Raw genomic sequence first — 25648 nt, forward strand, 5'->3', positions numbered from 1 at the left:
AGCACACCATCACCACTTCCTCAGCGTTCACACGCATGTTGGCACTTATACAACTGCACGCAGCACAACGCCAGGCACTTTTCAAAGCCCTGACCGCTGTGATGCATGCATGAGTAAAAATGCCCTGTAATTTTTATGCCCAGGATATTGGTATGTAGAGCTATATTGTACATCAGTGGTAGGCCTCCTTTTTTGGCAGCTGAGCTACAAGTTAAAACTTCCCCTGTCCCCACAAGTGTTGCTCTGACTGTGACCCCCATCCCATCCCCTCCGTGCACCTGATTGCATTCGCACCCTGGGGCAGTGGTGTGGATGGGAGGGGGAGGAAGAGAGATCTGGCTGTGTACCACCACCAGACCCAGGTTAACCCTTCCCTGGCCCTGCAACTACCACATGCAAAGCGCCAAATTCAGCAGCAGCTGCAGAGCCAGGGAAGGGTTTGTGTGGCTCCTGGTACCAACACCCAACACCTCCTGCAGTAGCCTGCTGCCCCTGCTCTGTTTCGCACAGCCAGAGGTTTGATCACCCTGCCTCCAATTTGGTGCCTTCCTGCACTGAGGGCCCAGGACTCAACATGCCACCTACAACAGCTGCCTGTGTCACTTGTGGCACATGTGCTGCAGGCTGGCTGCCCCTGTTTCACATGCTTCAGAGCTTGCAAAAGAGCATGTGCTGAAATGCCTAGGCAAGGCTAGAGATAAGGTTACAGATGTGGAGCTCAAAAGTTTTTGTGTTTGTTTGTTTGTTTGTTTTATGGAAACAAGTAAAGATAACTACATCTGGGCAGAAGCAGCATTCATCTTCTGCATGATAAGAAAGAAATTGAGATTGCCCAAACTAGTGCTCAACCTGTAAAACCAAATTATAAGATCTAGTCACGCATGAAGGGGACCATCCCTACCATAGGCAACTGCGGGGGGGGGGGGGGCACAGGAGAGCACATGCCTCCCAGACAGGGCTGTCCCCTACACCAACCCCGCCTGCAGCTCCTGCAGGTGCTCACCAGCCCTGTCTCCACCGTCGACAACTTCTGTGCGTGCCCCCACAGACTCAAGAGGCAACAGTCACCCATGATCCTTACACAGGTCTTCTCCCCTTCCTACTTAAAAACTTTCCTTTTACAGAGGACTCCCTGCACATTTGGGGATGTGCCTGAAATGCAGGGCTAGCCAGAAGCCTCCAAGAAAGAGGATGCAAGGCCAGAAAATACATTCATTGTCTCCTCTTTAATCCCATAAAGATCCCACAAGCAATATAATGGAGGTGTATTACATTCCTGTAGTTCTTTTCCACCATGTGAAATCCTGGGTGGGACAGCAATAGCTACTGATACACAAGGAACAAAGCTAGCATGAAATCAGGTCTTGTACAGATCCATCAGGATCCCACACCCAAAATCTATTTGTAGGATCTCCCTCCCAAAACCATGTGCTAGGAGCATCCCAGAACTTTGCAGAGATTCTTCTTGGCTTACTTTTTAAAACTCTGATTTCATTGCTGGGGGGAAAAACTAGAAACATTAATTCTTCACAGTGGAAAAAGTGTTCCTAGCCACTATCACCACCTGAAGCTCCAGGTGCGACAGAATGCCACAGCAAATATAGTAGTCATTGATATATTTACAATGACATATAATTCTCTCCTACATAATCTATTAGAAAGTAGTTCAATACTGCTGGTAACGTAAGCAGAGATTCACAATGGGTATCTTAATCAAAACAGGCCAGAATAATTTATTTCAGTTACTGATGTAAGAGAGAAATTAGGTTATAAAAAAAATCAACTGCCAAGAATCATAAAATGACTGAAATATACCAATCACTAATGTATCAATAGGAAAGAAGCAAGCCAATAAGAAAATCTACTTATTACATAAAGATACAGAAAGATATATTTTCTGACTTTAGGAATGAGAGTTATGTACAAAATGGGATTGACTAAGGGACAGCATTCATGAAGATAAGTTTTTGTTACATTTCCCCAGACAGATGTTAACTGGGTAACTGGAGCTGTACAGGGTGACTAGAAAAGACTGTAAAAGCCATTGTGAAATCATTTAATTGTTATTAGTGGCAGTACCCTGGCACTTCGCAGATTCATTTATTCCAATTTCATTTCCCCACTAAAATTTTAGTTCTTTGTGACATTTTTGGAAACTGAACATCTCTCAGTGAATCATATAAAAACTGTAAAAGTCCCACATGAAACATTTTAAAGAGAAGGGAAACTGGAGGAGCAAAAGCTGGAGTTTCCTTTAAAATGATGATGACACCAGAGGAACAAGGATAAGCCTCAGTCCACAACCTACTAATCGTACTAGCCTACCTAGTAATCCAATACGCAGCATGTGCTATATTTATTATTTAAGCTTTATATTTTGCATTTCCCAACCTTTCAATGTAAAGTACTGTAGGTTTTTTTGCATTTAAGTTATTTTTTTTAGAGAAAAAAGAGGTAGGGGGGTTGGAAATGATACAGCTACAATACTAATATATAGTATTGCTTTGTATGTTTCTGAATCACAGCACTCAGTTACCAAAAAATATCCCAACTTCAACTACAAAATTCACACTTGTATTTTTCCCAGAACCTTGAGCAAATTCAAACTCTTTGTTGAAAGGATATAGTCCCAGAACACACTCCTTGTCAGTTCTCTTCCTGATTCAATGGCCAATTCAGAAGCATACAGCAGTTGTAAAATTACATTCCTCTTCTGATTTCTCAAACTTTCACAAAATAATCACACTGTTCCTTCATTCTTTCGAGGCTCAGGGCATTGCCTTTCCAGGAACTCACCAGTTATCCTAGTTTCAGTCTGAAGTTCAATTGAGTAGTTTGTTAGGGCCCTCCAATTATCCTTGTTTCAGGGTTTCACGTCTCTCTCCGCTTTCGCATTGGTTACTTCCGCCAAGCCACAAATAGTCCAAGATGGGGGGGGGGGGGGGGAGATTACTCACCTATAACTGTATCTCTTCAACTAATTTTGTCAGTACTGATTCACATTTGTGGGGTGCAGACCTTTGTAATATTCAATAGTCTTTACATATAGGTTATATAAGTCTATATAAGGAGGCATGGTGCCAGGCTCCCTCAGTTTCTGAGAGTTTTTAGTATCCATTACTGATTCTGAAATAGTGGGAATGAAGTTTTGATCTGTCCTGACAATATACTTCAAACTCCAGTTTAAAGTCAGCCATTTTTCTTACTCCTTCACGTGGTGTCAGTACAGAGTCCCACTTCTGAGGGACTGATATGCCCTAATGAGTCTAAAGAGGTTGGAGAAGACTAATTAAACAGCAAGTACAGTACTCGCCTGCATCCAATTTTGAAGCCAGGTCTAGAGTATTGCTGTGTAAATGTACAGGCTGAATATTTGGCAGCAGTTTCGATAGCAAGAGTACTATACAAAGATACCTCAGATCAAGTCAAGTATGCTCTGATATCATGAAGGACTGAGAAATCAGCTAAATAAGGTCCCCAAGTCCCGAATCAGAGCTTGAGTGCAAGACAGGTCTTCCGATTCCCCTTCTGACACTCAGGTGAGGATCGGTTTGGATCGGGTGGTTCTGTTCTGAGAGAGGAATCCTGAGTGATCCCAAGAGTCTAACCAGCGCTATAGCTAGACTGGCCACGTGACAGGATGGGAAATTTGTGAAACTTCACAGATACCTGCAGCCTTTCTGCACAGTACCTGTTACCTTCCCATTCTTTGTCCTCCTTGTTCATTTTAACTGAAGCCTTTGAGATATGGACCACTTCTAAATATGTCCTAATCTCAGTTGGATCTTGAAGCATCGCTGTAATAGAGATAGCAAAGACAATGGCTAAAGTTACATAATATCCTCCTTTGAGCAAAACAGAGGGTGGTTCGAGTGGACACAGCAGTCAGAACTGAAGATAGCTTATTAGTTATTAGTACCACAGTCTGCTAAAATAAAAGAGCAATGTCTAGATCATGAATTTCCAAATTCTGGACATCCATAGACATAGACTCTAAGTCAGTTTGTTTAGTAAGTCTTCAAGGAAGCATCCAGTTTCTGTGCTCTCTTTATGGACTGCCAATGAGTTCCCCATAAAGAAACTGAGGTTATGGACATGCAAATAATTCACTACATGGTAAAACAGATTGAGACTTTACTGTTCGTCAGTTGTTCCATGCTAAAACTACCTGTGTGCACACACTTACCTGAGGTAGGTAGAAGCTATGCCTTAGTAATTTACCCATCTTTCACTGACAGGACTATAACATTCACAGTTCAGCTTCCATTATCCAAAGGTAAGAGTATGCATGCCAGAGTTATAACTGAACAAGTGACATAGCATAAAGCCCTACTTCCTTTTATCCTGGAGTGAATTGGTCATATGTCCAAACCCTTAAAAAGAACTTTAATATCCAAGGCCTCGTTTAAATCCCTACTTAAGTTGATATAATTTTGCTCCTAGAGAAGAACACAAATGGTTAACTCTGTATTTTATTTTTAATAATTATGCCACCTATCATTCTACTGTTTCATCTAATGCAGATGGTATGGGATCTGATGGTAAAAACAATGTTAACCTTATGTATGTGTCCCAGAATGATGAGTTAGCTGAAAAGGTTTTTTAAAAAATTCAAAATACATTGTTAACATTCCTGAACACAGGCAAAAAGAATTAGGACACGATCTTCTCACTCTCTGAGTGACGTAGGAAGTTCCACATGCCTCCAGGGATTTTCATAATTTCCTTTGTTCTGACATTGGGACATGCTTATCCCAGCTGACCCACTTGAACTGTCCACCTTATGAAGTTGATTGTACAAGGCTCCTCTGAGGGAAAGGGTTGTTCTATCAGTTCTATCTAGGTACACTGTAATAATTTTCTGTTTTCTACTACTGCTAAAGAAAGTAAGAGATACCTTTATTGCCCTTTCCACCAGTTTTTTTCATCATCTGCACAAGTAACCGTGGTTTACAGATGACCCTCCAATAAATGAAGCAAGAGAAGAGAAGCACCAAGTGCTGGTGGCAGAAGTCTTGTGAAGAGTCTGACTGACTCAGATGCACAGGTGTAAGATCATAAACCATGGCTGTGCAGAAAGCAGAAAAAGGGTTCTTCACAGCATCTACAAAATCCCATATAGTGGAACGAGTTTCAGTGTATGCAGGCTTGATTAATTTTGGCTGCTTCCATTCAGTTACAGTCGAGTTTTTCTCTTTGAATTTTTTTTCATGTTACTCTGCAGACAAAATTGCCCAGATTCAGACTGAGCTGTCTACTGCCATGGAAACAGTACAGTATTCTCAAGAGGACAAACACTGCATCTTCTTGCTTGTTCTTCATTACAGTACTACTCACTGAAGTTACGGAGGTGCTGGCATAGTTTCCTGTTATAACCTGTGAATCAGATTCACACAGATTCACAGGAACCAGTCCTTCCTGGCTGGTGCAAGTATGCCATAATTTTAAACATTCCCTTGTAGGAGGATGGCGGGTTATGGTTTCAATGTCCCTTAAAGAAACTGTGAGATCACTTGGAGGAAACAACTCTCGACAGAGACAGTCTGACTAACTACTGATTGACAACCCATGACTTATCCTGGATACCAAAAAGATTGTGGTATGACAAGATGATTTCTCAGGTTTCTTCGAATCTGGTCAGATTGGGTTTTACATTTGGATGCAGAACTGAAATTGTATGGCTCATATCATTAGATCTCCATCTAGCCATAGATAAAAATGAAATATTTTTTAAAAGTTTAAGCCACATTTGACAGTAAGCAAGAGTTTAACTTATTTCAAATCCTAACTACTCCAATTCCTTTTTCAAGAAAACCCAAAGGAGTAGTTCTAAGCAATTTTTTTCTCCTAAAAGGTTCTCTTCCAAATGATACCACAAACATCTATGCTGTCACATGTTCACTGATTGTATGAAGTCCTGAAAGGGCTACATTAGGCAAGAAAGGCTGTGATGCTTTCAGTAACCTAATGACACTATACTACACATCCCTGCCTCTATCGTATCAGATACGGCTACAGTAGTGAATAACCTAGTGCCTGTATTAACTTGCTGATATGGATGGGGTGTGGGGGCATGGCACAGTTGAGTGTGATTTTTGTCAAATCCAAAAGACAGAGATGAGGTTTCTGGATTGGGAGAGCTGGAAGAGTTTATATAAAGTAAAGTATTTCAGCACTATTGACCGAAAGTGTATGATTACTATTTGCAACACAATGCAGAACTGAGATGTATTATTAAATCCCACTCTTGGCTGCCTAAGTAGCAGGCTCTTTTGTACCTGGGAAGAAAATGAATGATTTTTGCCCAGTGCAGGCCTTTGCACAATTATCCATGCCTTTGTTAGACTGGGTATCTTCTACCTGACACCATACCTTGAGAACATTACAACTAAAATTAACACTCAATGGCCTTTGTTAGACTGGGTATCTTCTACCTGACACCATACCTTGAGAACATTACAACTAAAATTAACACTCAATGTCCCAGCCTTCTTAGTAGAGCTGTCAGGCTATTTATTTATTTATTTGACTTCCATGCCACCCTTCCCTGAAGATTCAGGGCATTTACAGTAAAAAGCAAGATAAAGGATACAAACAGATAAAATAGTAAAATAAAATAATAAAAGTGATAAGCAAACCAAAAATTCCCCAAACAGTACCCCAAAACGTAACTAAAAAAGTGTTCAGAATACTGTATTTACCCAAATCCAAAACAACTTTGAATTTAAAATGACCATCCCTCCCAATAATTAGACACTATACATAGAGAATTATAATATTGAAGGGTCATCTTAAATTTGCCCCCTTTACCACCGAGGCAGGGAAAGCTGTAGCAAGGGTGCAGACAGTAAGGAGGCAAATGGCAGGGAGGGCAGGTAGCCTGCCCTCTGCCCCTTGCCTCCCTTCCTTTCCCTTGGCTACTTGTTCCCCCATCCCCCTGCCAATTGCCCCAGTCTGCCACTGTTAATCTATGCAGTGGCTCCGACTCTAGCTCTGGCCCTGGCCAGGCAGTGGCAGCAACTCCAGGCCCAGCCACAGCCAAGCAGCAGCTCCAGCCCTGGGCAAAGGCAGGCAGCAGCTGTGGCTCCAGCTTCCACCCTGGGCTTGGGTTGGAGCCAGAACCGCAGCTACTGCCTGCCTGTCCTGTGCCAGTACTCAACTCCAAGATGAGGCTCCCCTCCATGTTGAATTAGGGAAAAAACCTTGTCTTAGATTCAAGTAAATATGGTATTTAAAATCCTGATAACCAGAAAACTTGATCCCCATTGACTTAAAAATGAAGACTTGCTCATCTTTTTTCAAAACATGCTATAAAACATCAACTTTATGCTAATCTAGGTTCATTATACTGTTACTGCATCCTCCAAAACAGCCATCTCCATTTCATTCATCTATAGCACCTTATTTGACACCTAAATATTAAATTTTCTAAGGCAGGGACTACCCCCTGTTCCCGTGTTACTTGTTTTTCCATACGTAGCACAAATGAATATAGCCAGATATATAATGGATATGGATTTGCCTACCGCAAATTAATAAAGGTTCAACAACACATTAAAGAGAGTTTATCACGATGCTTAATCAAGATGGGGAGACTTTATCACAATCCTTCTATATGTTAGATTAATAAATGATCTCCTACCACATCAATATTTATTCTACTACTTAGGTTATGCTTGATAGTTTTCCTTCACGTATATACATCAATAGTGTTAGAAAGCTAGTTGAATTTTTTAAATTAAAACTCACAAATATATTGTAAGATACAATGCTGTTCTCATTCAGGTTTCTATTTTTTAAATGTCAGAACCTTTGACTTTCAGCTGTTCACAGACGTGTTATGAATGCACAGTCTATATTACCTACTGCAATCAACTATTCTGTATGATCTAAGAGTGCACCATCAATCTAACTAGTTATCAAAATGACTGTCCTTGAAGTGAAAAGGATGGTAGAACAGTTTCATGTTCACAATTATTAGGAATTAATGAGACTACCTTTTCTAATATTCCTTTTATTTTGGTGAGCAAAAAGTGAAATTAAACCAAAAAGAGATACTAACAAATCAATAATCCTTACTTGTATGAAAAGGACCCTGTAGTCTGCTCCTTCTAAATGAGAGGGGCTACATAATTTAAAGTAATACTACAGCAAATTGATTCATTGTGGGGGAAAGTATTATGGGGAAAAAAATCATCAGTGATTTAAGCATAGCAAAGAGCATGAAGAAAAACCTCACCCTATGACAGGTGCTTTTTCTCTAGGTCTTATTGAAAAAAAAGTGTTGAAACTGTCCAGCTTAGGGAAAAACCTAATTAAAGTCAAAGCAAGAAAAAACACAGCAGCAGGAAATAATAAAAATCCTAAATCTTGAAAGCAGCCTGAGAAAAGTCAGGCGACTCACTGATTTTTTTTAAAGGTGGTATGACTTGTCAAGCATACAGAATGTCCAATACTTTGTAAACCACAGTGAGGTAACTTGGAGTGGAGGCAACACACCTGATTTTGTACTTTATGACAAAGTAATAGAATTAAAAACTCCTATCAAAACCAAAGAGGATTGTGTTTCTATGGCTATAAACAAACAGTTGCATTTGTTGTGGGACCGGTTGTGCTGCAACTTGTCCTACAACTGAGAAGTCGCAGGACTAGCATGACCCCACATTGCCCTTCAAAGCAAGTTTGAAGAGTAGCTGAATGTACTGATGCTCTTCCACCAGCAAATGGCCTGAGAAAGTATGCAAGCCAGCATTCTTGGAGTTGGCCACGTTTCTATAGGTTTCGCTGACTCTGCCAGTGCTAGGTAAAGCAGCCACTAGTTCAAATTATGGGTGAGTAGTAAAATTTGTGTGGGAGGGATCCTGGTGCGATTCAACAGGTAGCTCAGGCCCCTTGCTGCCTGAGCTGCCTGCCCCTTTCTGCTGCCAGTCACTACTGACCATGACTTGGCACATGACCACTCTTGGCTGCTGATGCATGGCTGTCACCTTGCTGGCCCAACATCATGAATTCGTGAAGGAGATGGAATGGAAAAGGTCTTCCAACCAAGCCCTGATGAACACCACACCTACTTTCATGGCACCAAGAACAATGGAGCAGTATTTACAGGGGAAAACCTCATGTGTGTGCTCGCTGCCAGACAATGGAGGGTCTGTGGCTACACTCAAACCCTAGTCTGTAATAACAGCCACTACCATGAGGATCTTTTGGCTGCAGGTCAGCACATTGTGGTCCAGGCAGACATGGGACTGACTCAAAACTGCGGACTGGCATTTCTGGCTGGGGAGACCAGCAGTGACAGGTAGACGTGGATAGTCATGTCCACTTGTGACAACGAGCAATGGCATATGGACTTCCACATGTTCAGGGGCACCTTCATAGAGATCTGCACTGAGTTTTTTTCCAAGGGCACAAAATGAACCAAAAAATATGATAGAAAACTGATTCAATAAGGAGCACTATTAGATGAGTATATCATATTTATTAACCTACTAATAAGGACAGACATATTTACATATAATAAAATAACCTACATTATTTAAAACTATGTTTTACCAATTTAAACTATTTAAACCTATGCTTTGGTACAGCATTTAGTATGCTTATATTTTGTATTGGGTATGCAGACAACCCAGTGTCTACATATACACTGGCCAGGCTTTTACACCCTGGAGAGATCACTTCAGCTTCAGAGAGAAGCAGGCTCCATCACTGCACCAGACAAAAATAAAAAGAGAAAAGCAATACTCTGCATTTCAACATGGAATGTCAAGACCATGTGTCTTGGCCTGACTGACAATCTTGTGAATATCTCTGATGCTCATAAGACAGCTGTGATAGATATGGAATTAAATAGGTTGAACATTGGCTTTGCAGTACTGCAAGAAACACACCTGACCTCAGATGACTCCTTAAAAGAAACATACTACACATTCTTCTGGCAATGGAAAGTTCCCCAAGATGTACATGAACATGGCATAGGCTTTGCTGCTAGTAACAATCATCTCAAAATGATCAAGAATCCATTGAATAGTTCTGAGAGGATCCTGGCACAGTCACCTTAGTGGGTGCCTATGCTCCAACACTTTACTCTGAGGTTAAAGACAAGTTTTATGAAGAAGTGGCTAGCATTATTGGCAAGGTTCCAAATACTGAGAACTTATATCTCCTAAGGGACTTCAGTGCCAGAGTTAGTGCTGACACCAAACCCTGGGCAATTTGCCTGGGCTCACATAACATGGGAAGCATGAATGGTAATGGGCAAAGGTGGTTGGAGTTCTGCTTCTATCATAGCTTGTGCATAACCAACTCATTCTTTCAAACAAAGCTATGGCATAAAGTATCATGGAGGCACCCAAGGTCCGGCCACTGGAACCAGTTGGACCTCATCATCATTAGGCAGTCCAATCTCAATAATGTCCTCCTTGTAGCTACCATAGTGTTGGTTGTGAGACTGATCACTCACTTTTCTGGTCACTAAGATTAAACAGAAACCAAATAAAATCTTCTGCTCTAAGTATTAGCATCACCAACACATCTGATCATCAGAAAACCTTGCAGTTTACAGAGGTTCTGGAGGAGGCTGCTTCAGAGCTGCTTTTGTGTGAGACTGCAGAAGAGAAATGGGGAAGCCTAAAAAAAAAAAAAAAAAGATGCATTACTGCTGACTCTATATTCAGCAAACAGGTTAGAAGAAATCAGGATTGGTTTAAGACACATTCACATGAACTGATTCCATTTATCAAGACCAGACAAATTGCTATGTTAAATCACAAGAAAAATGCCTCAGATGGAATTTTGAGGGGACTGAAGAAAACAAGGAGTGTTGTCCAACAAATCTGAAGATGTTGCACCAATGATTATTGGCTGCAGCTGTGCAAGGAAATTCAATAGGTATTTGACACTGGAAACAGACGCATGTATGACAGAACCCAGAGGCATTAGGTCCAACTGCAAAGAAGTCAGTTCCATTAAAGACAGCATCAGGAGAAGTCATAACAGACCAAAAGCAACAGATACGAAGATGGGTAGACAATAACAAGCTTCTTATTCACTGCTGGACAGTAGGGAATAAGAGCCTTACTGACTGTGTTTTCCCTGAATTACTGTATGGCTTCAGCACTTGTAGGCCCACCATAGATATGCTCTTTTCAATCCAACAAATCCAAAAAAAAATGTAAGGAAGAGAGAGACCCCTCTATACTGCCTTCATTGAACCTGACCGAGGTCTTCACCCTTGTCAACAGAGAAGATCTCTTAGAATCACAGAAAATTAAGAGTTGGAAGGGACCTCAGGAGGTCATCTAGTCCAACTCCCTGCTCAAAGCAGGACCATCCCCAACTAGATCATTCCAGCAACGTCTTTGCCTAGTTGGGCCTTAAAAACCTCTAAAGATGGAGTAAGTAATTTGTTCCTGTGCTTTATAACCCTCCTAGTGAGAAAGCTGTTCCTAATCCGACCTAAACCTCCCTTGATGCAATTTGAGACCATTGCTCCTTTTTCTGTCAAAAAGCTGCCTCCAGAAATAATAGAACCATCCATCCCATGCAGGACCTGAACCTGCAACCCCTGGTTGAAAATACCTTGTCCATCAGGCCACTCAGACTACTCTTGATGTTATGGAAAAAGATTGGCTGTCCAACAAAAATCCTCAGCATAATCCACTCTGTTTCCATGATGGAATGTAGGGAAGAGTCAGCTACGATGAATCATCTGAAGCTTTTAAGATTCAAAGAGGAGTCAAGTGTTGCCCTTGGCCCAACACTATTTGGGATTTTCTATACTTTGAGGATTACCACTAAAAGAATTTATTTCCATACATGCTCAGATAGAAAATTAGTCAATCTCACATGACTTAAAGACTAAAAAATGTGGAAAGTTTTTTTTATTTATAAGCTGCTGTTTGCTGATGGCACTGCACTGATAGCCCACACAGAGAGTGACCTTCAAAGCCTCATCGGTCACTTTGCTCATGCCTGCCAAGAGTTTGGTTTTACAATCAGCATCAAGATGACCAAAGTTGCTGGCCAGAACACTGATTTACCACCAGCAATCACAACAGGTGAAAATTTATTGGATGTTGTAAATAAATTTACATACTTTGGCTCCACTGTTACCAACAACCTGTCACTTGAAGCTGGACTGAACACCCATATTGGCAAAACATCAGGTAGCATGCTGAGCAAATGTGTGTGGAAGAACAAGAAACTAAGATCAAGGTCAAAGTATATCATGCTTGCATCATCAACACCCTTTTGTATGTCAGAGAATCCTGGACCACATGCTTCATTCAAGAAAAATATGTTAACAGCTTCTACTTATGTTGTCTTTGCTGCATTCTAGGAATTTCCTGGTGGAACAAAGTTGCCCACAATGGGATCTTGGACCGTGCCAACATTGCAAGCATCCATTCTCTTCTCAGTTAGCATTGACTTTGATGGCAGAGAATGAACAGTGATCATATACCCAAGGTCTCTTGTATGGGGAACTCTTTACAGGAAAACAATCCTGTGGGCGTCCTTATCTCCATTTCAAAGACATTTGCAAGAGAGATATTCAGGCAATGAACATTGAGCCAAATGACTGGGAGAAGATTGCAGTGGATCAAAGTGCTTGGAAATAATCTATTAAGCATGGAATGAAGGCATTTGAGGAAAAAAGAGCACAATATTGCAGAGGAAAGCAGAAACCTCAGGAAGGACTCCACACCACATTCATGACTGATACAATCTTCACACGTGATCAGTGCGGAAAGAACTGTTATTCAAGAATTGGACTCTACAGCCATATTTGCATTTGATGATGTGATGCCTCACTCCTCACAAATCTATTGTCTCATGAGACGGACAGTTGGCTACGCTCCCATAGTAAACCTTCCTTCTAGAATACAGAGAATTAGGCTAACCTCAATCATTGTAACTTGTGTGCAAACAGACAGTTCTTGGGTACCACTCTCCATCAAGCCATGGTCCTGCGCACATGCAGTCAAACAAACAGCATACAAAGGACCTGATCTATTTCCCATGGGAGTCAATGAGTGGCCATTAAGTTCAAAAGTAATTGCAAGCACATGAGTAGTAATAGTAACCAGATCTTTATTAGTTCACTTGGACCACAATATACCCACCCAATTTTTAGTTGGAGAATTTTATTATGTTGTTAAATTTTGTTAATGTTTTCCTAGGGAAGGATAGGCTTTTATAGGACTTTTAGAAGGAGTTATCTTCTAAGAAGGGTCTTTCTCAAGGACAAAAGAACGGAGGTGTCCAGGAGTGACCCAGGAAATGGACACAAGGAAAAATGCAGCACAGTGGAAAGCAAAGGGATGAAAGGGGAAGAAAAAGTCTATGAAAGTCAATTATTAGCATGGAGAAGATCTGCTGCTAAAGAGGAAGATCTCCTGCAATTAGTTTTCTTTTCCTTTTTGAAAACCAGGTACTTTTGCCCCCTCAGGTCACTTTGAAACTATGCAAAAGTAATGTTGAGAATAGTTCTCTCTCCTTTGAGTCTATTAAACCCATGAAAAGCACAGCATTGTAATATAATTTGGTATGAGCTGTCCTGCTTTATCAGCCTTTTCCAAAATGCTGTTTTAAAAAAAGAGTGAAATTGGAGCACTGGCTTGACATTCAAGTGCCTTAAATCCGCTTTTCCTGAGAACAGTAGATGATGTCTTTGACTGTCAGGTTCGCATTCTAAACTTGGACACAGGCAGAAGAAGGAAAAAATTGGGGGGTGGGGGCTGAGCCTGTGTGTTACTTACCCCAGCAGGCAAGTCTGCAGAAAAGGGGAAAGGGCCATGTGCGGACAGGACGCGGGACTGAGCTGCAAGGGCTGGCAGGGGCGGAGCGGGGAAGCACGTCTTTGCCTTGATGCTGGGGCCAGCGGCTTTCCAGACCCAGTTCCTCCATTTCCCCCATGTCCCACTGGCAGGAGCTGGGTAGAGTCAAGGCAGCCACCAAGTCCACCCTCCCACCCACCCAGCTCCACCCACCCTGGCCCCACACGCAGGGCTGCCCTGTGGCCAAGCAAGCTGCTTGCTCTAATCGCCTTTGCACTGGCAGTGGGTCCGAGCTGCTGGACCCGGAGGCAGGTACCACGTGTCTCTCAATGAGTGCTCAACTCAGCAGGGTTTGGCAGGTGGCCAGTCAGCTCCGTTGGTTGTAGCATGGTGTTAATAATGCTAAGGTCACAGGTTTGGTTCTTGTACAGGCCACCAAACTTGTTATCTCCCCACCTTTTCTTTCATGTGTAACAACTGCCTCACCCTACAGCTTTTCTCTTTGGGAAGGAAGGAGATGCAGCAGAGACTGCCCATGTGGCTCCACTTTGAGAATGGCTTCTGTGCAGGGGTGGGAGAACAGCCATGCTCACAGGACATGTGGGCAGCACACAAGACGGTGCTTCGCCCATGGCAGCCGGAGTTGTAGCAGTAGAAACATCTCCTGTGTCGGGGAGGAGAAAAGGGCAGAGCAGGGCACGAAACAACCCTGAGTGTGGGCGTTTCCACTACGTATCCCTTCCTCTCCTGCACCCGCCCCTTCTACATGTAGCAGGAGCCATGACCCCCGAGAGGAGCTTCTCACAGCTCAGTCCCCCGCCCCACCAGCTCTGCAGTGCCTGCCCCTCCCTTGGCCCCAGCCTCAGCCCTACTCCCTCCCTCACCGCTGCACCCACTCTTTCCAATCCCTGCTGCAGCTGCTGGGAGCCCACAGCTGGGCTGCCCAGCAGCCCTACCGCTGCCCTGCATTTGCAGGGGCTAAGCCCCATTAGCCCCCAACCCTTCTGCCACCTATGAGCTTGGAGCTCCCAAACTACAGTAGCTATTCCATTTGGTCCAGCAAGACTGAGTGGGTGGAATCCAAGAATGTCTAATTGGCCTAAAAAGCAGAAACAATTACAAGATTCATAATGCTACCTGCAGTTTTCATTGGCATCACCACAGCAAACACTGTCATCAGAAGAAATGACTTCAGAGAAAAGTGGAAGCCACAAATCATTTTATCAGCTTGATTCCAGCATTGAATTCATTTAAAAAAAATTATCTGATCCCAGAGTTGGAATGAATTACAGAAAGCATTAAAAGTTCACACTTAATTAATAGGCATTTTAACAATAGGGAATATTGCTAATAGAGGTGTGTCTCCCAGATTGCTATTCTCACTCCACTTATGTTAAATTGGGCTCATTTAGTAACACAACATGGGGTTTCCCCAGGTAATGTGCAGTCTGGGATATCATAACGATGTATTTTCCCAGATAATTTAGTGAGACATTGGTCTCAGTCAAAATTCTCAAAGCCAAGAGACACAGAGAACTGACCAAATGCCATCTCTGAAAGGCCTAAAAAATAGGGGACAGAGTCAATTGCTAGGAATGTCTGTAAATCGTGCCAAAAGCACGCCCCACAGTGGCTTCTGTAATGCTTTTCATTTCGCCACTTGCCCCCCTGCCCCTTCCCTGACCTGATTGGCAGAAGTTTGAAATATGCCATGGTTTTCACTTCATCAGTGATCAGCAACATATGACCCCGCTACTGGAGGTCCTACGCCAACTGGGTGGAGGAGGAGTGGGGGGAAGGGAAACTAGCAACAAAATGAAAAATATTCAAGTTGCTGCTGTGGGGGGCACTTCTGGCATGACTTAAGGCGATCCTTATCAATTGGTCTAAAACTAAACCATTCCCTTTCACTGTCCCTGCCCTTCCCCCTCCCCCTCCTCCTCTTTCCCCAAAAAAAAAAAGTGAAGAGCTTGCTTGGCTAATGTCTTTCCCCAAACATAGAATGATATATTTTATTGGCTATTTCTTGGCAGTTGGAACACAAGCCATATACAAACTCAATCAGGCCATTCAAAAGGAAAATGGCAAGCAAAATAGTGTTTCCACAGACAAATACCCTCTCTTACCAGCCACCTGTTTAACAGTTTCTAGAATCTCATTTGTTTTTGATTATATATATCAGAAGAGAGGACGGACAGTCCCTTGAATTTTGTTCTTGTAAGATGGAAAGATAAAAGGCAGAGAGGCAAAAGAAACTCAAAAGGCCACCAAATAGGCTGCATTATTATGAAAAATGATACGGTGCAGAATCATAAGTTAGACACGGAGTTGCTATCTGCTACTACCCATTTCCTCCCAATTATTTTGATTTTGTACTGTCCAGAGAGTTCCAGAGGGATTTCCCCTCAAAAGCAATCACTACCTGGACAGTAGGGTCTGCTCCCTCCCTCCCCCAAAGCAACGTAGATCATAAAACTTTGGGCTCACAAAGAAGAAAAACTCATCAGGATGGCACCTTTTTGGCAAACTTCCTTCCAAAGCTATCCCTACCTGAACAAATGAGTTGGAGAGTTTGAGGGATAAAGTTAAATCAGTATTGAAACGATCACTCCAGTATGGTCCTCAGTTCTATACATAGATCATTCCTCTGAATCCAGCTTTTTACAGACACCAACACTAAGAATCTGGAAAGCAAGTACATATTTATCTCCCTCTCAATTTACAAGATGGGTAATAGGAATACAATCTTCATTCTTTGGCTAAAGTTGCTTAATGAACGTTAAGACAAAACCCTTGGGAAATCCAAAAAACCCAGAACATAACAAAAGTTAAAGCCTTCCTCTAAAGCAGGGTTGTTGGTCGTAGCCATGTTGGTTTAACAACATATGCAGGCAAGGTTCTTTGGGTAGATGTAATATCTTATATTAGACCAACTAAATATTTGGAAACATGTTCCTTGCAAGCTTTCAGGCACAAACACCCTTCTTCAGGCATATATATTGGAGAACACATAACACCAGCAGTTTCCCTATGCCTGAGGAACGGTATTTGCACTCGAAAGCTTGCAAAAAACACTTTTCCAACTATTTACCTGGTCTAATAAAAGATATCACATCCTTCCTCTACAGCAGTGATTCTCAATCAGGGAGCTGGAGCACCCTGGGGTGCCACAAGAGCATTTGAAGGGTACTGCAGAAATTGTGAAGAGATAAGCAGATAAGGGAAAGATCAGGTTCTCCCTGCCTGGTTGCTCCGCTGCCCGCTCCTCCTCCCCACCCCACTCCCTCCAAGGAGGTAACCACTGTAATAAATAAATTGATTTTTTAAATGAGATGCTGTTCAATTCACAGAAGTTATGGAGGGGTGACTTAAGTCTAAAAAACCCCAAGAACCACTGCTTTGAAATGCAGGGTAAAATCAGCTCTAATATAGCCATTCTCCACTATGGGGATGTTCCAGCCATTGTGGGGGAAAAGAGGCTGAAGGCAGGTCATTCAGCCATTATGGCAATCAGTGTGCTTACAAACTAAGAATAGCACATTCTATCAATTTCCTTTCCCCTTTAAAAGCTCAACATATGAGCTTTCCTTTCCCCTTTCATGCTGGACTAAGATAGGATGAAGACTAAAGATAGGATTTGGATGTGCTCCCTCACCCCAACTCCTTTCTCCTCCCCAGAAGAACAGAAAATGAAGACATATTGCTGGGTACTGGAACACATCAAAGAGAGATCATTTGGCATCCTACCCCTCTCTCTTTCTGGTACCCATCTTGATCTTTTCCTCTCTAGAGATTTAACATAGTAAAAAAACCATTATCTTTGGACCAGAAGAAAATTAATGTTCTCTAAAATAAGGTTCAAAAGTTATACCCTAGTTTTTTTCTCATTCCCCAACAAAATTTAAAAATAAGAACAGTTCTTCATTTGAATACCAAAACCAGTCAAGATTTGGTACAGAATACCTAGTATCACTTTTTATGGAAATAAACAATAACAATTTCACACTATTTGTGAATCTTCTTAATAAGATACTCCTGAATTTAGGCCATAGACAGACTCTGCACTCAGATTATGGCCATGGCACTCTGACTATACTTTATAAATGTTTGTTTGGGGCAGCCAACATTAGTTCAGATTGTTGAAGACAACTTATTTTGTTGAGCTTTGTGTGTTGTATTGAATCAGCTAAGAGGTTTTTTGATTGGGAATATCAGTTCTGAGGGTTCTTTCTATTTATAAAGTCTTATGCAATGCTAAGAGAAGCACCGAATATAGGCCTACTATATTTGTTTAAAATATACTTGCAGACAGAAGCCAATGATTCCAAGCTTCTCATAAGTGCATCTCCCAGAAGTTTGAAATATATAAAACTTTGTTGAAAACAAAGAGATGCAGTTTATTACTTTTCAAATAAAAAAGGTACAAGAAAGTTAGGCTACAATCAAATAGATAACTGAGACAACAGAAGAACAGCTGAAAAAAACACCCCAACAAGGCAAGGACACACAGCTGACTCTCATATACTTGGATGGTGGAAGTTAACTTATGAAATATTTGGGAGCTGGGTCTTCCAGTCCAAGATGATGGCGACTAGATTGGAGAGGTAAATCTCTCAAATATTTACACAAGAGTGAGGCACCTGAAGACACAGCTAGTTATGTGGAGGTATTTACAGGTATGCCCATGGATTTACTTCCATTGTAAGGTGCCCTCATATCTGCATTTTAAGGCATATAATTCTTTAAAATGTTGCCCTTTAGTGCTTATGATAGATGTCTTTGTTAGGGAGAACAAGTAATAGAGCTACCAAGAAAAAAAAAGATATACCAGGCAAGGAGTTGAAACATGGAATCATGCAGGGACAGGGGATCCAGAGGGGGTGCAGTAGCACAACTGCATCCCCTTTTTAGACTGCACTGTGGGAGCCTTCAGAGACTGTTTCAAAGTCCTGGAAGCAGATGAAAATCCTCCATTCCCTTCTTCTTGCTCAGAGGCACCTCCCCTTCCCCCCACCTGCTGCTTTTCCTACTGTCCTAGAGGTGTGGGAAGCTCCAGAGCCACTTTTGCCTGCCCCAGCCAGGTTACTTGGGGCTGGGTTTCAGCTGAACTCAGCCCAAGGTTGCAGGGGGGAGAGGCAGGGGGTACAGAGGCAGGGGGCGGGGGCACACAAGCAACAGCTGCCTGTCCCCCTGGCACCTCATATTTAATTCCAAGATGAGGGAATTAAATATTAAATGGGGGACAAACCTTTATCCTGGAATCAAGTAAATACATGAGTTTCTAACCTGATCTTTCCTTATTTTAGCCTGAGCTTTTACCTTCTTGCTACTGATGCTAATTGTATTAGCTATGTGATCACGGTTAACCTTTTTAGTGAAAACTGAAGTCAAATATACATTAAATGTTTTGACCTTCTTCATACTATCTACCATTAGCTTTCCCTCTTTGTTGAGTAGTAAGCCAACTTTTCCTTGGTCATTATCTTACTAAAGCAGAGATGGAATGTGTTCTTGTTACTTTTTATATGCCTTGCTAGTTCCATTTCATTTCATGCCCTGGCATTTTTGATTTTGTCTCTAAATGCTCATGCTATTTTTAATGCTATTCTTAATAACTTGGCCTATCTTCCATTTTTGTCTTATTTCTTAAGTTTCAAGTAATTAAAAAGCTCAAGTTAGTTTCTAATACCACTCCCTCTTTTTCTTTCATATTGGAATAGTTTGAACCCATGCCTTTACTTTTTTAAAAACCGGAAGAGTCTTTATTTTGCTATTCCCCATCATTTGCCTAATACTCCTAGATTGCCCATCTAGACACCAACCACAACCATCAACCATGTTTTCTTATGTAGTATTTATCCAAGGACTTTCAACAGGTTTGTCTCTGACTGCATTCTAGACTTCAGAGAAAATATACAGAACAAGTCATGATCCCATTCTTTTTCCCCCTGCCTCTCTTTCTTGAACAAACCATATCTTCTTCCATATCAATATGCCAATCGTAAATTAACCCATTACATGTCGTGCTAATTTTGTCAGAATCTGGTTTTGTACTGATACTTCCATTTCCTCCTCTTCATTCACCAAACTTTCATTACTACATAACTGAGATGTAGTTTCCTTTATATACTCCCATGACTTAATTAATAAATTTCCCCAGTGCTCCATAGATTTTAGGACTTTGTCCAAAGTTATACTTACTTATGGGCTTATTTTACTGGCCCTGTTGAATCTAGTTTGAAGTTCTTCTCAGTGGGTTAAGCAAGTCTATGATCAAAGTTGCTCTTCCCATTCTTTGTTAGATGGACCCCAGGTTTGCTCAACACATTGCCTTGGAACAGTTCTTTCCTCATGGTAAAGGAAGCCAAAGACCTCCTTCTGATAAGGATCTGTATGTACCCACTCAGGGTAAAGAAAACACCACATGAGCACCCTTACTCTCAGAACCTTGACCTATTCAACATCACACCGGGCAGTATGATCAGTGGTTGATCAGCCTTAGATTAGGAGTCACAGTGCCAGATGAGCTTCACCATGCTTCATCAGGTCAGCCCCTAAATGCCTTCATCATCCTCAACAGGGAGTTACCAACTACCACCAGAATTTATCATTTCCTTCAAAGAAACGACAGCTTTCAACCTCCCATCTTTGGAGTTGGGGGGGATGGGACAACAACTGACATCTTCTCCAGCACTACGTTTTATAGCCATGTAACAAAACACTTCCCTGTGAAATGATAAGCACGTCAAGATTCATCACTGCTCTCCAGCATCACCTATTTCATGCTAGGTGTCTACAAAAAATCTCTTAAAAGAGAGATTCCAGCCATGACAGGTAGATGGTATATATTTTAATCAAACCCAGCCCCATTCTGCTACCAGAACAAGGGCTTATGGGAGTTTTCTTATTTTAGACATGGGTATAGTTTTATTTTAGCCTAAAAGTACAGAGATAATCTGTTATTTGGAGATTTTAAGGATGAAATCAGAATGATGGACAAATCATCTTGCGGTGATAAAGAAGGTCACGTAAAACTAAATAAGATTTATTAGAGATTATTATAACTCAGGGGTGTTCAACCTCCAACTGGCTGGCCAAATACAGCCTGCGGAGCCATTGCATCCAGCTTGCAGAGCTCCCCACAAGTCCAGAAATTTGGTGGCAGGGTAGCAGTGGCCATTAATAGTGGCCAAATTTCCAAACCTCAATACCTGTATGGTTAGTCAGAGCCAAACTACACCCCCCTTGTGGGGCTGGGCCACACCCCCTCCCACTTCTGGATTGGGCCCTGGCCATACCACCTTTTCTCCCATGGGGCCAGGCTATATCCCTTTCCCTTCTGTGGGGCTAGGATGGAACCTGGCCATGTCCCCTTTCCTCCCACTGGGGCTGGGCCACGCTGCCTTCCCCCCATGGGGCTGGGCTGGGCCTGGTCACACCCCTTCCCCTCTCTACAGGGCTGGGCTGGGGCCAACCTTCCCCCCAGCCCCCTCCGCATGGCCAGACAGTGCCCACTGTGATCACCTGGGACCCGCATCAGGAACACCTATCTGGCCTGCTGGGCAAAAAGGTCAGGCACTACTGACCTAACCTAAGTTATGGTTAAACAGCAGGAAGTTAAAATAAATGAATCAGTAAAAGAACACTAAAAATCAGAAAGAGAAAAAAGTTAAACACATGTAAATAGTAAATATAGTATGAACATTTTTTAAATGAGTAAGGTCTATTAGGCACCTGACAGAAGACAAGTGGGCATGAAGCAGAAACAAAAGAAAGTTTTTCAGTAAAAGAAAGTTAATACAGGCAGAACAAATCAGCCTGACAAAGTGGTGGAAGTCAAGCAGATTTCACTGTTGCTTTCAAATTCCTGCAAGACAGAAGTTTTATCTGAGAAAAGAAATGTACGCTATCTACAGAAGGCAAGACAGGTCATAAATTCAAGTGCACTCACACAAACACCAAGTAAACTATTCTGTTTTAATAGCATACAGCTCAACAATAGTCCGATTTCCAATTAGCCCCTACACTGAATATACCGATCACCAAAAACTATGATGAAACACGATTAAAAAAATTAGGTGATATGGTATTTTCTATTTCTTAATACAATTAACTGTTTGGGATTAAAAAAATAGACTTTATTAAAAGGCACAACTGGTTTAACATTCAAAGTAGCAAAGAAAATATGACTAGGACGTGCATGTAAAAATTAATTTCTATAATTGTACTTGGTACTTTTCAGAAGTCTTTGTTTCATATTTCCAAAAGAAGTAAAATGTACCTATCAGTCTGGACAAAGAACTTTACTATAAAAGCTCAACCTAAAAAAAACCCAAACAAACTATAACAGCAAAATGAAAATAAGTCATACATTTAAAACTCTTATTATTTGTTTGAAAAAACAACTCGGCAAAAAGAGTAAGGTCTTAAGTGCATTGCTACTTGACAGCAAATATATACAGTAAATCTACAACCTGGGCAAGCTATATCACTGAAACATGCGGAATCAATGTTCAATTCTGTGTGTCTGACAAAAATGAATAAATATGGTCAGGTTACCCCTGGTTGTTCATTATTTTGAAAATTGGAGTACTAAAGTGTATACACTGTTCTTAATTTTCTATGCATTTTTAGTGTTTTGGGGGAGAGGGGGAAGCAACTAGGGCTGTGAAGTTTTGGTTGCTGATTTGATTCAGAGAAGATTCGGCCCAATTCAGCAGCCGAATCTCCAAATCCGAATTGAACCAGGAGAACCATTAAGCTCTCCAAATTGAACTGGAAGCCTCCAATTTGATTTGGAGAGATTCAACAATTTGGCCATAGACACAGCTTTATATGCTTTTTCTACATACCTCATGGTACTAGGTGGTTCGTGAATGCTGAGATGGTGGAGTGGATGGAGGGTCCCACAGAAGCGCAGAGGGATCCCCAGCACGTTCAGCGGCGGACCCGGAAGTTGACTGGAGTGCATGGGGGACCCCTCCCACCCCGCCCCACCGGCTCAGTGACTGGTGTCTCCTGGGCCTGGGGGGGCACCTGGAGACACAAGCCACGCCTGGTACCTCAAGGTATGTAGAAAAAACATTTAAACCTGTGTCAATGGCCGAATCGCTGATTCTCCAAATTAGAATCAAATCTTCAGATTCAGATTTGGCTGAATCGAAATTGGGACAGCGATCTGAATCAGCTAATCGAATTGGGATAGTGATCCGAGTTGGGTCGAGTCAGAATCAAATACAGCCCGCTTTTTCATAAGTAACAAATCCTAGAGAGAACCCAGTGACCATATACATACACTATTCAAATATAAAGTTTTCTGACAGTACACCATACAATTAGTATTTATAACGCACAGTATGTTTTCACCTGCATGTATTTCATCCATGTTATTATTTTAGCTTATTATTGTAATATTGACAAATTACACAGTCACTAGGATGGAAGTGCACAGAGCTACTAACTTTTCTGACAAAGATCAGCAAAACGCACAAAAAATTACTGAAATAATGCTTAACATCGTTCAAAGGGAGTTGTATATATAACTTATCATTCTCAAATTGTACTCATTTTAGAACAAATTTGTAAGAAATTCATTAAAAAGCAACACATCAAAACTAAATCCTTGTTTAATTTACTCCTTGTTTGATAGATTTCTCCCTTGATATTTTATGTCTTAAGTTCTAAATTCCCCAAGGATTCCTTAAGGTATTAACAAAATCTTCATCATCCATAATTCCGATACTTAGTCCTTCATAGTAATCTTCAAATTCACAATATGACACTTCATTTGGATTACTGCAGGCATCCTGCAGCGTTTCAAGAAATGAAGACTTAATTTCTTCCTCTGTGGCATCCCCTGTTAAAATATTATTTACCATTAAACACTTTCACAAGAATACTCAATAGATACCATTTGATATATTTAAAGTAAATATGTAAAGTTATGCCTGCAAAGATTTTTCTCCTTCAACAAAACTATAATATTTTGATTTTTCAATAGAAGTAGCTGCTGGCTACCTTAAAGCAGGCTTTAGTTTGCCAGACTGGGTAGTAGATAGTTGTACCTAAGGTAGGCCATTAAATTCAGTGCATCCTACTAATGCATTATTACAGCTATTGTCATCATTTCTCTTGAAACACAAGGTCAAAACAGATGAACAGTGATAGGGAGAATTTTTCTTCAAAAAATTCCAGAAGAGCCAGATACAATCTGTAGCCTACTCAGTCCCTAAAACTTTAATCTTTGTAATTAAAGTGTGTATATTTAATGCAACGCAAGATCAAAGCTCTGAAAAGATCTTGGGATATCAAGTTTGCATTCTAAATCGATTTGGGGATTAAGAGTGATTTCGTCTTGATCAAGATTAAACCCAAATTACTTTTAACACAGAAAATTAAAAATACATATCTGGAATTCTTGCCCTCTAAAAATACGCATTGCAATGGATCACTACCCTTGGAGCAAAATTCTGGCTCCTCTCATTTCAGTCATTTTTACTCTTAAAGCCCACTCTCTATTCATGAAGCCAAGCAGCAACACCCTTAAACTCTAAAGTACTTTGCTCATGACCTAGCTCCAAGATCAGCAACACTGTACTAAACCTTGCAACCTTGGTTGTCCCCATGGGTCGCCAATTCCAAGCTGCTGTTCCAGCCAACCTTGCTCCGTGGTGAGGGCTGCTTTCTCAGCCCTCTCACTGAAGCCTCTGCTCGCTGTTGCTACCAACAAACATGTCAAGCAAGGATTTGAAATGCCTAATTCAATGGTGACAATGAACAGAAGTTGCAGTAGAGGGGGGCAGAGGGTGAGAGCACAGCATGCATAGGAGCAAGGACAGCTGGACCTAGAGAAGCAACTGGATCAGACAGCCATTAATTAAATGTGGGCTGGATTGGGTGGAAGGGGATTGACTTTAAAATACAGACCAGATCAAACCTTTGTGGGATAAATCTGTACCACAAACCATACAATCACTGACCTCTAAACTACTTAATTCATTGCCTTATACCAGGGGCGGACAAATATTTTGGGTGGAGGGTCGCTTAACTACGTTTGGTGAGCTTTTGAGGCCTGCATGGGTAGCCCTACCCCCTGGTCTGTATCTTGGGACTGGAAGTCCCTCCCCTTGCCCCCCAGAAATACTCCTTTTGGGAAGGGAGCATTGCCATCTTAGAACCAGAAAAAAACCAAATCATACACTAAAAGTCAAACACCTACCCTAATATATTTTAATTTTATTACAAAAACTAATTGTTCATGATTTTTCTTTCTATATTGTACATAGGAGTGATTGCATAATAACTCAAAAATAAATTCTTAGTCTTGTGGGGAATGTGGCTGGGGATGTGCTAGTGGGGAGTGTATATGTGGGGGCTTATGACAGCAGGGTGTGGATGTGTGAGGGAGGCTGGTGGGGGTGTGGGGACCCCTGCCACACACTCCCCCTCCATGGTGAAGCAGCAGGTAGGGGCGCTTGGGGCACTCATGCCCAGCACTGGTGCCCGGCTCCAGCCAGTGCTGTGTATCACGGCAAGAAGCGCAGCCCTCGCTGGGCCGTCTCAATCACCAGCGCTCCCCGCTACCCACGTGCAGCTCCTGAACTCATGCAGTATAGCAGGGAAGCCCCACGTGCTGGAGCTGGCTGCCTTCTCCATCCCCTGCAGCAGGACCTGCACAGCAGGGGGCAGGGAAGGTAGCTGGCTCCAGTGCGTAGGGCTTCCTTCCCGTGCCACACAAGTGCTGGGGCTGCATGTGCACGGCAGGGAGCACCAGAGATAGAGGCGGCCTGGTAGGGGCTGAGCTCCTCACCGTGATGTGCAGTGCCGGCCAGATCCATGCACCGAACGGCAGCACCTTTGCTAGGCAT

General features: G+C 41.9%; 1 protein-coding gene across 11 annotated transcripts in view; it reads right to left on the reverse strand.

Moving 5' to 3' along the window:
- Positions 1 to 6490: 6490 nt before the first annotated feature.
- Positions 6491 to 25648, reverse strand: part of CAPS2 (calcyphosine 2) — a 77171-nt gene continuing 58013 nt past the window's right edge. For 10 of the 11 annotated variants that reach the window (XM_014595866.3, XM_019493729.2, XM_014595865.3 and 7 more), the window contains one exon: positions 21740 to 23637. In XM_014595866.3, coding sequence (XP_014451352.1) covers positions 23462 to 23637 — 176 coding nt within the window. In that variant the 3' untranslated portion in view covers positions 21740 to 23461. Of the gene's footprint in view, positions 10633 to 21739; positions 23638 to 25648 lie in introns of those variants that run through there. The other variant, XM_059726099.1, reaches the window with a different exon arrangement.

The sequence above is a fragment of the Alligator mississippiensis genome, chromosome 4, assembly GCF_030867095.1.
Source record: "Alligator mississippiensis isolate rAllMis1 chromosome 4, rAllMis1, whole genome shotgun sequence".
Lineage (NCBI taxonomy): Eukaryota > Metazoa > Chordata > Crocodylia > Alligatoridae > Alligator > Alligator mississippiensis.